The sequence below is a fragment of the Schistocerca americana genome, chromosome 5 (genome assembly GCF_021461395.2).
Source record: "Schistocerca americana isolate TAMUIC-IGC-003095 chromosome 5, iqSchAmer2.1, whole genome shotgun sequence".
In the NCBI taxonomy this organism is placed as follows: Eukaryota; Metazoa; Arthropoda; class Insecta; order Orthoptera; family Acrididae; genus Schistocerca; species Schistocerca americana.
The window spans coordinates 177497881-177513079 of NC_060123.1; the positions used below are offsets into that span (position 1 = coordinate 177497881).

At 40.2% G+C, this 15199-nt stretch overlaps 1 protein-coding gene across 1 annotated transcript in view; it reads left to right on the forward strand.

Moving 5' to 3' along the window:
* Window positions 1–15199, forward strand: part of LOC124616188 (28S ribosomal protein S29, mitochondrial) — a 99605-nt gene that overhangs the window by 45050 nt on the left and 39356 nt on the right. Inside the window, exons 2-4 of the mRNA XM_047144482.1 lie at window positions 1170–1303; window positions 5374–5587; window positions 14888–14980. Coding sequence (XP_047000438.1) covers window positions 1170–1303; window positions 5374–5587; window positions 14888–14980 — 441 coding nt within the window. The remainder of the gene's footprint in view (window positions 1–1169; window positions 1304–5373; window positions 5588–14887; window positions 14981–15199) is intronic.

Here is a 15199-nt window from a genome sequence, read left to right on the forward strand (position 1 = left end):
GGATAAGTCGCTGCAGACGCACTATCCTCTGTGCCCGCGGTGGCTCAGATGGATAGAGCATCTGCCATGTAAGCAGGAGATCCCGGATTCGAGTCCCGGTCGGGGCACACATTTTCAACATGTCCCCAATGAAGTACATCAACACCTGTTTGCAGCTAGGGTGCCCATTTAATTATCATTTCATTTAAATATGTGTTCATTATTACCATCAATATGTGAGACTAATTCGGGGACTTCATTATTGATGCCCATGCCCTTATCCATTGCTGTATTAACATCCTCTCTTTGTGTCTTGCAAGAACAAAATAGTGTCCTCTGTACTTGATGTGGATGATATATTATTCTCTCTGAGTACAGCAGGTCTTTGAACATTAAACCTATGGATGGATTTCTTTAACCTAAAAAAAGTGTCTAATCTGTGCACTCCTGATGCTCTCTGTTTGTGTCATGAGCCAAATCCCTCAGATACATAATACACTGATTTATTGTTTTCATGAAATGAAATGTCGTGTGGCAGGGGCCTCCCGGAGGTTAGGCCTGACCACTTGGTGCCAGTCTTTTGAGGTGACGCCACTTCGGCAACTTGCACGTCAATGAGGATGAAATGAGGATGATGAAGACGACACAAACACCAATCCCTGGGCAGAGACAATCTCCAATCCAACCGGGAATCGAACCTGGGCCCCCCGGCATGACAAGCAGGCGCGCTGTCCACTCAGCTACGGTGGCGGACACTGTTTTCATCTCTTTGTACATTTGTTTATCTTGAGGTATGCAGAGAACCTTTCACCCTTTAAATAGAGATATAAAATCAGACCATTGCATGTCTCTGATGATAAATGAAGAACTCAACTCTGAAAAATATGGGCCAGTATTACGTGTTTGAATATTTCCCTGATATTGTATCATGCAGTGCCTGTCACTTTTTATTGCTGGTAGAGCTTCACAGGCAATTAGAAATTTTATCCCCCCCCCCTCCTCCCCCAGGACCATTAGTCAAAGAAAGGGAAGCAAAAAGTAGTGGCTAGAGTGTGTGTTTATCAGTTAGTCTGTTACACAGTACTGAGATTTGATGTTTTACAACAAAGACATCTCCACTGTTGTGAAGTTAATGCTACTTTGCATAGCTGTATGTTTTCTTTTAGTTTTACTAACATTTTAATTTTCAGTGGTCTGTGATACTATGCGCAATGCTATAAGAAGTCCTTCATCTCGGTTCATGTCAGCTGCATCTGCGGAGCCCGTACCACACATCAACAAGAATGAGAGCACACAAACTTTCCGTACTACTGAAAATGATCCTGTAAGTATGCTAAGTGTAATGCAGTAGATGTAAAGTCTGTCTCTGTAATGGGTTAATATTAAAACAGGAGTAGAGTTTAAAGTAACATTGATGACTGGGGTGTTTGAGATGAATGAATCAGCAGTTTGTTATGTCAGAGATTGTTGTGAATGGTAACATTAAGTTCATTTGAATTATTTCTTTTGCCTAACAGCTAAACTATTACATATTCTTTGTGAGAGACTAAAATAGCTTCTGACCTACGGAGTCTACTCAGATAGTTAAGTATATTACACTGAAGAGTCAAAGAAACTGGTACTCCTGCCTAATTTCATGTAGGGCCCCCACGAGCACGCAGAAGTACCACAACACGATGTGGCATGGACTCGACTATGTCTGAAGTGGTGCTGGAAGGAATTGACATCATGAATCCTGCAAGACTGTCCATAAATCCGTAAGAGTATGAGGGGGTGGAGATGTCTTCTGAACAGCATGTTGCAAGGCATCCCAGATATGCTTAATAATGTTCATGTCTGGGGAGTTTGATGGCCAGCACAAGCGTTTTAAGTCAGAAGAGTGTTCCTGGAGCCACTCTGTAGCAGTTCTGGATGTGTGGGGTGTCACATTGTCTTGCTGGTATTGCTCAAGTCTGTCGGAATGCACAGTGGACAGGAATGGATGCAAGTGATCAGTCAGGATTCTTATGTAGCTGTCACCTGTGAGCATCATATATAGATATCACTCCAACTATTCACGTCCCACACCATTATAGAACCTCTACCAGCTTGAACAGTCCCCTGCTGACATGCAAGGTCCATGGATCGAAGAGGTTGTCTCCATACCCGTGCACGTTGATCTGCTTGATACAATTTGAAACGAGACTCGCCCAACCAGGCAAAATGTTTCCAGTCATCAACAGTCCAATGCCGGTGTCGACGTGCCCAGGCAAGGCAGAAAGCTTTGTTTTGTGCAGCCTTCAAGGGTACATGAGTGGGCCTTCAGCTCTGAAAGGCCAATATTAATGATGTTTCGTTGAATGGTTCAGACGCTGACACTGGTTGATGGCCCAGCATGAAATCTGTAGCAATTTGTGGAAAGGTTGCACATCCGTCATGTTGAATGATTCTCTTCAGTCATTGTTTGTGCCATTCTTGCAGGATCTTTTTCCGGCCAACGTGACATTGGAGATTTGATGCTTTACTGGAATCCTGATATTCACAGTACACTCATGAAATGGTAGTACGGGAAAATCTCCACTTCATTGCTACCTTGGAAATGCTGCGTCTCATCCCTCATGCACCAACTATAACAACACATTCAAACTTTCTTCTTAATGACCTGCCATTGTAGCAGCAGTAACCAATCTAACAACTGTGCCAGACACTTGTTGTCTAAGATAGGTGTTGCTGACCGCAGTGCTGTATTCTGCTTGTTTACGTATCTCTGTATTTGAATATAGCAGTTTCTTTGGCACTTCAGTGTAACATCAGGTGACAGAGCTAAAGCTTTTTCTGTCACAGTTTTGCTTTGCCTTAGTCCATTGATTTTTATGTTTGATTTTGTCACCTATTTCATGAGATATTGAGAAAAATTTGGAGTACAAAATTAATTATGTTTAAAAAAAAAAAAAAACACAGTAAGGCACAGATTAAGTTGCAAGTTAATACCAAATTAGTTACTAGATGAGATAGATTCATTCGTTTGTCTAATGTTTGAGACTGTCTAATATAGTCATAATGAAGTTGGGGTTCAAAGCAGAATTGCTGAAGGAGAAGTTTCTTTAGCTAGAAATAAGGACTTTAACTTGTCAGTGTTAATTTTTGTTGGGAAGCTAAAAAGATGAAATTATGTCCTTTGTTGTGGAATAGCTTTTGTGGGTTGCCAAATACAGTGGTATTCTGGACTGTGGTTAGGAGAGCAAAGGATCAAGTAGATCTGATGACAGTGAGAGTGCAGAAGCAGCAATATCCATTGTAGGCTGCTAATGCAGATACAGCCGTACGAAGTATATATCAAGTATGTGAATGATGTGAAACATCTTTGGCATATTCCTGAATAGTGTGTGTCAGTCAGAAACAAAGGTATTGTTCTACAAGAAGTTTGAAAGGGCTTCTCATGTATCAGTATGTGTAAAAGGTCAATCTGTCCAGAGTGAGAGTTACTCTGATGATTCACTAGCAGTGGTAATGTCCGTACAGAAGTGTCTTTGCAGAATAACAGAAGACCAGCATAGTATGATACAAACACAATTATCTTTTGATACACTGAATACTGCTTACCTTAATCATGCTATAATGACAGATGAGTGTTAAGGAAATGACAAGGGGAATTATAGATGAATCAAAAGAAAGCTACTTCTTTGAAGAGTCAGTCGTTTAGGTTTGATGAATGATTGTTCAGTGTAGGCTGTAATATATTTCTTCATATATTTCACTTTGTAATGATATGGCCACGGAATTATGACACACATGACTGTAAACAAATAGCCATTGTTTTAGCCCCATTTCTGAATAGAACAGAAAGTGGTGCAAATAGTAGTAGTCTGAAGTATCACTTCACATGTGTTGCTCTGGCGTGAAGTGTTCATTTAGAGCCAGCCGGTGTGGCCGTGCGATCTAGGCACTTCAGTCTGGAACGGCGTGACCGCTCCAGTTGCAGGTTCGAATCCTGCCTCGGGCATGGATGTGTGTGATGTCCTTAGGTTAGTTAGGTTTAAGTAGTTCTAAGTTCTAGGGGACTGATGGCCTCAGATGTTAAGTCCCATAGTGCTCAGAGACATTTGTTCATTTAGAAAAGAGCATTGGTAGTAATAAGTACCATAGAGAGATGTGTCTCTGCCAGACACTTGTTGTCTAATATGGGTGTTGCTGATCGCAGTCCTGTATTCTGCCTGTTTACTTATCTCTGTATTTGAATACGCATGCCTAAACCAGTTTCTTTGGTGCTTCAGTGTAACATCAGGTAACAGAATTAAAGATTTTAATCATTCATTTTCTGTCACAGTTTTGCTTTGCTGTAGTCCATTAAGGATAGAACAAAGAATGAGGAAAACTTAACTGAGAGAAAACTAGAGTGGTAGGAGACCAGTAAACTTGTTTATGGAAAAGTAGTTCCATACATGCATTCCAGCAATATGTTAATCACTTTTTATCATAGTTGATGCCAATCCCTTTTCAGAATATTCCCATTATCAGTTATTAAATATATTAAACAATGGAAAATCCTGGATGGAATGTAACAATATTATGAGAAGGAAAGTTGCTACTCACCATATAGTGGAGGCACTGAGTCACAAACGGTGGTTAGAACACTGGACTCACATTCGAGAGGACGACAGTTCAATCCCGTGTCTGGCCATCCTGATTTAGGTTTTCCGTGATGTCTCTAAATCGCTCCACGCAAATGCTGGGATGGTTCCTTTGAAAGGGCATGGCCGACTTCCTTCCCTATTCCGATGAGACCAATGACCTCGCTGTGTGGCCTCCTTGCCCAACCCAACCCAATCCAACCCAACCCAACCCAACCGTTGCAGATAGGCAATGTGGTTTCAGTTGCCTGAGACTGTAGTAGTGTGTGCATGCGCACGCACATGTGCGTGTGTGTGAGGGGGGGGGGGGGGGGGGGCCATGCGCGCAGTTGCGTGCACGGACGTGTCTGTTGACAAAGGCCTTAATGGCCGAAAGCTATAATTGTGAGTGTCTTTTTATTGTGCCTATCTGTGACTCAGCATCTCTGCTATATGGTGACTAGCAATTTTCCTTCTCATAATGTTAAATTTGATAAGCCAGAGAAGAACCATAACTGTGTATAACCTAGATATATTTCAGGCAATGGAAGATGCTTCATAATAAATTGAGATGAAACACAAAACAAAATACATATTGCATTTTTGTACAAGTGTAACCAAAACAACACAGTTCCTATTTTTAAGAGTTCTTTTGTGTTTCAGCCATATAAAATCTTTTAAATGTTTTGCGTAAAAATTGCAGATATTACCCTAAACAAATAAATTACTTTATAAACAACTGTTCACTATAAGCAAAACAAGTTTAGACTATACTTTTCATAAAGAACATATCTATTTTTTGCAGATTCATCACACTATATCACAGGAAGCCAAGTATTACACAATATCTCCTGAGGTGCAAAAACAGCTATTTACTTTTGGAGGATTACCTACAATATTTAAGAAGCAAGTGAAGACTTTTGCAGAAACTTGTGTGATGGTGCGAAGACCTGCTTTGGAGGTTTTTGAGTATCTCAGATCTGCTGATTACTCAAAGCCGGCTATCAGATATGTGCTTTGTATCCTTCATTATCTGGCACGTAATGAAATAGGGTAAGAATACATGTTCTGTTGACTGCTGATCCATGGACGTTGCTGAGATGCCATGGCTTGCGTGCCTCAGTGACACATGTAGCTGCATTGTAGATACAAACACACTGGAGGGGTATCATTCTGGTTGATTTAATGATTTCATCTTGTGCCAGTAGTGTTTTTTATAGTCTTACTTTCAATTGTTGTGATATGTTTCTACATTTTAATACCAGGTTTAACAAGTAATAGCATCTGTTTTCCATGCTGTATGGCGTAGCCGTGTGATCTGAGGTGCCTTGCCACAGTTTATGTGGCTCCCCCCTCCCCTTTGTAGTGTGTAAGCCTAGGAACCGATGACCTCAGCAGTGTGGTCCCATAGGAACGTACGATCCTCCACCCCCACCACCACCACCACCACCACTACTACTTCTCTTTTCCACCTGCAGTTTTGCCACAATTTCTGCTGATGTTGCCTCAGTAACCTGCCCATTCAGGCAGTGTTACAATAAGACCACATCCCTGGGAGAGAATGAGTAAGAAATAGGAAAGTTGGGGTTGGAAAGTCAACACTGTTAGAAAAGAAAGATTGATACTCACTGTAAAGACGACACATTGAGTTGTAGAGAGGCACAACAAAAAGACATTTAGCTTTTGGCCATAGCCCTCTTCAGAATAGGAAACAAAACACACACACACATTCACACAAGCAAGCACACATCATGCATATATGACAGCTCTCTGCACTGGCTGCAGCCAGAATGCAGTGATGTTGTGTCCAGCAGAAGCAGCAATTAGATGGCAGGTGTGCGCACACGCGCTTTGTGTGTGTGTGTGTGTGTGTGTGTGTGTGTGTGTGTTTGTGTGTGTGAGAGAGAGAGAGAGAGAGAGAGAGAGAGAGAGAGAGAGATGTGCTTGGTTGTGTGAATGCACATGTGCTTCTCTTTTCTGGTGAAGGCTGTGGCCACTCAACATGTCGTTTTTATGGTGAGTGGCATTGTACCCTTCCTTCATTGTTGATATATCAACTTGGGCTTTCAATTGTTTGTTACAGTTGGCATCATTCAGACTTTCATGTTCACTATTTAAGAATACATAGGGTTTGATTTTATTCTCGACCATTCCATAGCAAATTTTCCATGTCATTACACATTTCCATATCCACATTTAATTCAATATCACCTGTAAACATAGGCACAACAACATTATCAATAAGCATTTGCTGTATTATCAAAGAAAGCACTCATATTACCCTTTAAATCACAATGATTAATCATATCCTCACTTTCTGCATAATTCTCCGTACTATTCACTAGAGACTTTACCTGTACTCAATCTCCTTTGTCACACCCATGATTACTGAGAACATTGCCCCTTGGTTACATATTCACTTCTGTTGCTCCTTTTAATGAAACCACATCATCTGTCTCATGATATTTCAATGAATTTTGTTGCACACAAACCAATATTGTCCTTATCATCTGCCTCTGATTTCTCTTCTCTCTTAAACATCTTATAAATGCTTAAGTCACACTGTTAGTTACTGATATTAGAATTGTACCATTTTGTCCTTTTTACCTTTTGTCTCCATAAAGTTTTGTTACCTAAGACAGTGTCCATATGACACATCCCAATTTCTCTGTTTTCCTTCTTAATTTTATTCCTTATCCCATCATGTCCTTGTCTGGCCCTGTTTACATTATAATTACCAGCCCCCCAGTGGGCCTTATGAGAGGCATCAGCAAATTTTTTGACTACCTACCCTGTCCATTTTTGCATCTGGCAATTCCTCTATTCCCATACTCTCACCAGGACTCCTCTGATCAAAATTGTCCCATCTCCTTCCAAAATTTGTGTTATCCATTTGTGCCCTGCTTCTCCAGTCTCAACCCTGATTATTCTGACCATTTGTATCCTCTCTCCCCCTCTTATTGTGAGTACTTTGTGTTTTACTGTTTCCCTTTTGTAATAACCTTCCATTCTCCCTCTGTTCCATATATCTAGGTCTATAACACAAAGCCTTGTCCATGTGCTCCACAAAATTTAGAAATTCTTCCACTGAATCTGTTGCACTATAAATCAGATCCCATTGCAGATTGTCTGGTAACCTTCTCCTTAGTGCCAAAATTTATGTTAACACACCTAGTGGCCTATCGCACTCATTTAATTTATACATTTCTCTAAAGCAGAACTCTCGTACTCTCTTTTCCACTTCTGTAACTAGGTCCATTCAAAAAATTGTTTTGCTGGGTCCCAGTATTTATTCAAGAACAGAGGGTCAAAGGTTTTAAGATTAGAGAATTTAGTAACATTTTGGTTAGCCCATTTTTGAGCTCCCCCTTCCAACTGCCTCTTAACACAGTTTTGCCGTATTACTCATCCCTGCCAGAAAGAAATCCTTGCATGCAGCCAAAAATATTGACAACATGGTATTTAATCTCTCTATGAAATGGTTTTGATTGAAATCTTTGCCCCATAGGATATCCCACCTACAAATTTCCATTCCCTGCCACTACAGTATTGTTTCCCCTCAGCACATTCATTTCCCCTTCTATTCCTCTTTATCACCAGGGATCCCCTTATGACAACCTGAAATTCCTACACTGATGGAATTTATGTCTGCCTCTGCTTGTTTTTCAAATAATTTGCATCTTTGTTCATGTAATGGGATTTGCTCCAGAAGATTGCTTTTCATGGCTTCAATTTTATCAGATAATATCTTTTGCAACACATCTACTTGATTAAAAACTTCTTCAACCATTCTGACATTATTTTCAAGGTTATTTTCTACCTCTACAAATTTATTCTCGAGCTGATCAGTCTTATTACTTGCAGTACAGTTTTTATTTCCCAACTACAGAAATTTTGAGTCCATACTACTTTCAGTTTTACTGCTAAGCTTTGGATCCAGTTCCCAAACTAACTCAAATTTCATTCTGTTGCATATGAGGACTGCTGCCATCACTTCCCACATGTGACTCACACTCACTCACAGATTTCTGAATTTCATTTGCCATGGCTGGCAATTCGAATCTCAGTACAGAAAATGCAACTGCTGTTGTACTTATCTTTTTACATCTTTGTGCAATGCAATGTCTGCAGTCAGCGGTGGCAGCACAGCAACATGATGACTCGTAGTCGGCGGAGCAAGGAGGTGTGACAAGGACACCTGACAGCACGTGAACATGTCTGTTGGTGGTGCAGATGAAAGCGTGGACCCTTGGCAGCATGTGGACATGCTGTCGAAGATGGCTTAACCTGTGGCAAAGTGTGGACACAGCACGGACGACTACGTGTGTTCGGTGATGTCACCCGTGGTAGAGTGTGTTCACGATTCATCAGGCAGTGAGAATGACTACGTCACAATCATCGTGGTCCTATAATATTGCTGTAAACATGTGGCGGCACACATCTTGTCCTGTCGTAATTGCAGCACAAACGTGGCCTAACTGAGCTGGGGTGGAGACACACAACAGTGCAAAAATGCCTAATATTATCCTACTGCACAAACTTAGCTGAGAGCCTCAAATAAATTATCTACTGCAGATGACACAAATAAATATTGGGATGCCAGATCCCAAAAATACATAAATAATGACTAATGAGCACAATCATGTATGAGTCAAACCCAGTCACAGTGGTACCTGTGGGGTGTGTGACTTGAATTTTTGATAACTACGATAGAGCGAACCTAACAGTCACCCTATGGATGGACAAGCATGCAACCTGTTAATTATGTGACTTGTGCTCTCTAGGGGTTTGACTGAACACTGTTGCCTTTTGGCCCAATTAACACAATATGTAAGTGGCATACAAAATATCAAATTATGACTCTTGACAACCAAGCAGTTGTAAAGTTATATGGTTAAAAAATGAATGAGATGATGATATAGGAATGTTTATCCTAAGAACTAAATAATGATGGTGAATGCACTATATTGAATATTACCTTGCAGTATTTTTATTGCAAGTGAAATAGCCAAAGAATAATTACATACTATGGTGGTAAAGCTCTACAAAGATTGTAAGTTCTTGAATCACTGATACAATAAATAAACCTGTGTGTAGCAAGGAGAGCATTAGGCAACATTTCATGCACTATCTAACTTAAAGTTTGCACCACGAGTAACTCATTTTAGAAAGCTACATATAAAACTGTTAAACAGTTACAATATTATGAGAAAGAAAGTTGTTACTCACTACTTAGCAGAGATGCTCAGTCACAGATAGGCACAACAAAAACAACTCTCACAATTAAAGCTTTTGGCCATTGGCCTTTGTTGACAATAGACAATAGCGTTTATTGTTGATGGAGCCAGTGGCCAAAAGCTTTAATTCTGAGGTTCTTTTTGTTGTGCCTATCTGCAACTCAGCATCTCCATTACATGGTGAGAAGCAACTTTCCTTCTCATAATATTATTACATTCCATCCTGGATTTTCCATTGTTTGTTAAACAGTTATCCACATTTACCAATAATACTATTACTGTTACTCGCAAAAGTTCTATCAGTCACACTTGGAGACCTTAAGACCTTAGGAGTTCAGTCGTCATCATCATCATCATCATCATCATCATCGTCAGGATTTCCCTCCTGCGAGCCAAGCAGAAACTTTGTGAATGATATGTCTCCGTTGATTTCTGTTCTTGTATAGCCTTTCTCTCACCACTGCATCCACATTATTCCTCTCTTGAGATCTTCATTAACCTGTCTGCCCATATTTTCCTAGGCTGCCCAATCGGTCTTTTTCCTGGTACCTCCATCTCCAAATACTGATGCAGAATTCGAGTTGGGCACATAACCTAACCTCACAATTTTGCAGCACTCATTCTTTACTTTATGGTCAATGTGTTCTGCAGATCTCACCTCACATATTGGTTCCTGACTTTGTCCCTCCTGCCTTTTTTTTTTTTTTTTTTTTTTTTTTTTTTTTTTTTTTTTTACAGCTGACCTAAGGAACTTCATTTCACATGCCTGTATTTTACTCTCTTATTTATGACACAGGTCTCCAGACTGTACATCTTGATCTTGGTTGGCGAGAGAGAGGTTTTATACACGATCTGTTTAGCTCTTAAAGGGACTCCCTTGGTTACTTATTGATTAAAGTGATTTACACAGGAGCAGATGATGGTTGTTGTTGTTGTTGTTGTGGTCTTCAGTCCTGAGACTGGTTTGATGCAGCTCTCCATGCTACTCTATCCTGTGCAAGCTTCTTCATCTCCCAGTACCTACTGCAACCTACATCCTTCTGAATCTGCTTAGTGTATTCATCTCTTGGTCTCCCTCTACGATTTTTACCCTCCACGCTGCCCTCCGATGCTAAATTTGTGATCCCTTGATGCCTCAAAACATGTCCTACCAACCGATCCCTTCTTCTAGTCAAGTTGTGCCACAAACTCCTCTTCTCCCCAATGCTATTCAATACCTCCTCATTAGTTACGTGATCTACCCACCTTATCTTCAGCATTCTTCTGTAGCACCACATTTCAAAAGCTTCTATTCTCTTCTTGTCCATACTAGTTATCGTCCATGTTTCACTTCCATACATGGCTACACTCCATACAAATACTTTCAGAAACGACTTCCTGACACTTAAATCTATACTCGATGTTAACAAATTTCTCTTCTTCAGAAACGATTTCCTTGCCATTGCCAGTCTACATTTTGTATCCTCTCTACTTTGACCATCATCAGTTATTTTGCTCCCCAAATAGCAAAACTCCTTTACTACTTTAAGTGTCTCATTTCCTAATCTAATTCCCTCAGCATCACCCGATTTAATTTGACTACATTCCATTATCCTCGTTTTGCTTTTGTTGATGTTCATCTTATATCCTCCTTTCAAGACACTGTCCATTCCGTTCAACTGCTCTTCCAAGTCCTTTGCTGTCTCTGACAGAATTACAATGTCATCGGCGAACCTCAAAGTTTTTACTTCTTTTCCATGAATTTTAATACCTACTCCGAATTTTTCTTTTGTTTCCTTTACTGCTTGCTCAATATACAGATTGAATAACATCGGGGAGAGGCTACAACCCTGTCTCACTCCTTTCCCAACCACTGCTTCCCTTTCATACCTGTCGACTCTTATAACTGCCATCTGGTTTCTGTACAAATTGTAAATAGCCTTTCGCTCCCTGTATTTTACCCCTGCCACCTTTAGAATGTGAAAGAGAGTATTCCAGTCAACATTGTCAAAAGCTTTCTCTAAGTCTACAAATGCTATAAACGTAGGTTTGCCTTTTCTTAATCTTTCTTCTAAGATAAGTCGTAAGGTTAGTATTGCCTCACGTGTTCCAACATTTCTACGGAATCCAAACTGATCTTCCCCGAGGTCCGCTTCTACTAGTTTTTCCATTTGTCTGTAAAGAATTCGCGTTAGTATTTTGCAGCTGTGACTTATTAAACTGATAGTTCAGTAATTTTCACATCTGTCAACACCTGCTTTCTTTGGGATTGGAATTATTATATTCTTCTTGAAGTCTGAGGGTATTTCACCTGTCTCATACATCTTGCTCACCAGATGGTAGAGTTTTGTCAGGACTGGCTCTCCCAAGGCCGTCAGTAGTTCTAATGGAATGTTGTCTACTCCTGGGGCCTTGTTTCGACTCAGGTCTTTCAGTGCTCTGTCAAACTCTTCACGCAGTATCGTATCTCCCATTTCATCTTCATCTACATCCTCTTCCATTTCCATAATATTGTCCTCAAGTACATCGCCATTGTATAAACCCTCTATATACTCCTTCCACCTTTCTGCCTTCCCTTCTTTGCTTAGAACTGGGTTGCCATCTGAGCTCTTGATATTCATACAAGTGGTTCTCTTCTCTCCAAAGGTCTCTTTAATTTTCCTGTAGGCAGTATCTATCTTACCCCTAGTGAGACAAACCTCTACATCCTTACATTTGTCCTCTAGCCATCCCTGCTTAGCCATTTTGCACTTCCTGTCGATCTCATTTTTGAGACGTTTGTATTCCTTTTTGCCTGCTTCATTTACTGCATTTTTATATTTTCTCCTTTAATCAATTAAATTCAATATTTCTTCTGTTACCCAAGGATTTCTATTAGCCCTCATCTTTTTACCTACTTGATCGTCTGCTGCTTTCAGTACTTCATCCCTCAGAGCTACCCATTCTTCTTCTACTGTATTTCTTTCCCCCATTCCTGTCAATTGTTCCCTTATGCCCTCCCTGAAACTCTCTACAACCTCTCGTTCTTTCAGTTTATCCAGGTCCCATCTCCTTAAATTCCCACCGTTTTGCAGTTTCTTCAGTTTCAATCTGCAGTTCATAACCAAGAGATTGTGGTCAGAATCCATATCTGCCCCTGGAAATGTCTTACAATTTAAAACCTGGTTCCTAAATCTCTGTCTTACCATTATATAATCTATCTGATACCTTTTAGTATCTCCAGGATTCTTCCAGGTATACAACCTTCTTTTATGATTCTTGAACCAAGTGTTAGCTATGATTAAGTTATGCTCTGTGCAAAATTCTACAAGGCGGCTTCCTCTTTCATTTCTTCCCCCCAATCCATATTCACCTACTATGTTTCCTTCTCTCCCTTTTCCTACTGACAAATTCCAGTCACCCATGACTATTAAATTTTCGTCTCCCTTCACTACCTGAATAATTTCTTTTATCTCGTCATACATTTCATCAATTTCTTCATCATCTGCAGAGCTAGTTGGCATATAAACTTGTACTACTGTAGTAGGCATGGGCTTCGTGTCTATCTTGGCCACAATAATGCGTTCACTATGCTGTTTGTAGTAGCTAACCCACAGTCCTATTTTTTTATTCATTATTAAACCTACTCCTGCATTACCTCTATTTGATTTTGTATTTATAACCCTGTAATCACCTGACCAAAAGTCTTGTTCCTCCTGCCACCGAACTTCACTAATTCCCACTATATCTAACTTTAACCTATCCATTTCGCTTTTTAAATTTTCTAACCTACCTGCCCGATTAAGGGATCTGACATTCCACACTCCGATCCGTAGAACGCCAGTTTTCTTTCTCCTGATAACGACGGCATTTTGAGTAGTCCCCTACCGGAGATCCGAATGGGGGACTATTTTACCTCTGGAATATTTTATCCAAGAGGACGCCATCATCATTTAATCATACAGTAAAGCTGCATGGTATAATATAAAAACAATTTAATAGTGGTTTGATTTCTCACTTCCTCTTGTGAGGGATAGAGGCACAGCTGCATATCATAATAAATTCCAGATATGAGAGATAAGATTTCTCTCAGCTCCTGTATGAATCCAAGAAAAATATTAAATAGAACAAAGAAAGAAGAATGGATGGAGAAACAAGATACATACCAGGCACTGTTGTGTACTGTAAGGTGATAATTTTTTCTAGATGGCTGCTTTGGAGAAGTGTTGGTAGATAGTTTACACCTTTGATGTTAATCGCATTGAGAGAAAAGGCATGTTCGCCTCAGCTGCTTTTTGTTTAGTATCACTTCCTCTTGAATGTGTATTGTTATTTAGTTTCCATTGCGTCAGCAGATGGTAGTAAAAAGTAAAGTTGTGTGGCATTGTTGGCTGGGAGACCCTGAAGGGCAGGTTCAGCTGCCTAATTGGAAAGGTTTATCTGTCCTTTGCACACAGCACCACCTTCCTTTGCAAAGTGTGCTAGTTGTGTATTTAAGTGTACCTGATAAGTGTAGGTGAAAGTTATGGTGGAGTGTGGTGTCATGTTTGTGTTGGACGATGATGAGAGAAGGGAGATGGAGTAACCCAGTGCTGGCCATAACCTATTCCTCTCAAACAGCATCAAGGCGGTTGCTGAGCTTGATGTCCCCATCTGATGAATGGATCATGTCCAACAGTGTCACATGCCCTCTCTTCATGAGACACTATGGAGAAATTTGAAATGTAATCCATGGTATTGGTACAAAGTCTGTTTATTGGGAAATTTTTGCCACCACACCTCTTCCTCTTTTTGTAAAGACAGAAGTGAAATAACTGACAGAGTACCCATCCAAGTACTGACCATGCCCAACATTGCTTAACTTCAGTAATCTGACTATAACCAGTATATTCAAGAAGGCTGTTGGTTCAACACGTGGTAATAATTGAAGTATACAGTTTCCAGTTTTTCGTATATATTCGTAAATATTGTGGGAAGTTGATAATACAGTTTGCATTTGCTGCTAGTTAAATAGTGATGACTTTTCAGTAAACTGAGGAAAGAACACTTTGCCATCACTGCCTAAACAACAGTCATATGCTGTCTTCAAACTTTTTCTTTTATTTTGCTTAGCACAACTTTCAGTTGGCCGTGCAGGCAGTGGGAAGACCTTGACTTTGGCCCATGTTCTGCATTACGGTCTTTCTTCTGAGTGGCTGCTTTTTCATGCACCAAAAGGTAAGGCATTTAAAATAAAAAATTCTCAAAAACTATTTATCTGGGTGTAAACCAAATTTGCTTTTTGTTACAGTTGACAGATAAAAGGAGTAGGTAGGATGCAAAACCATTCCCGTAATGCAGGGTGTACCAGGTATACAGTAAGAACCTTTAGCAGGACAGCGATGGCATGCTCTTATTGCGATGACACTGCTGCCGCTCTCAACTCCATTCATTAAG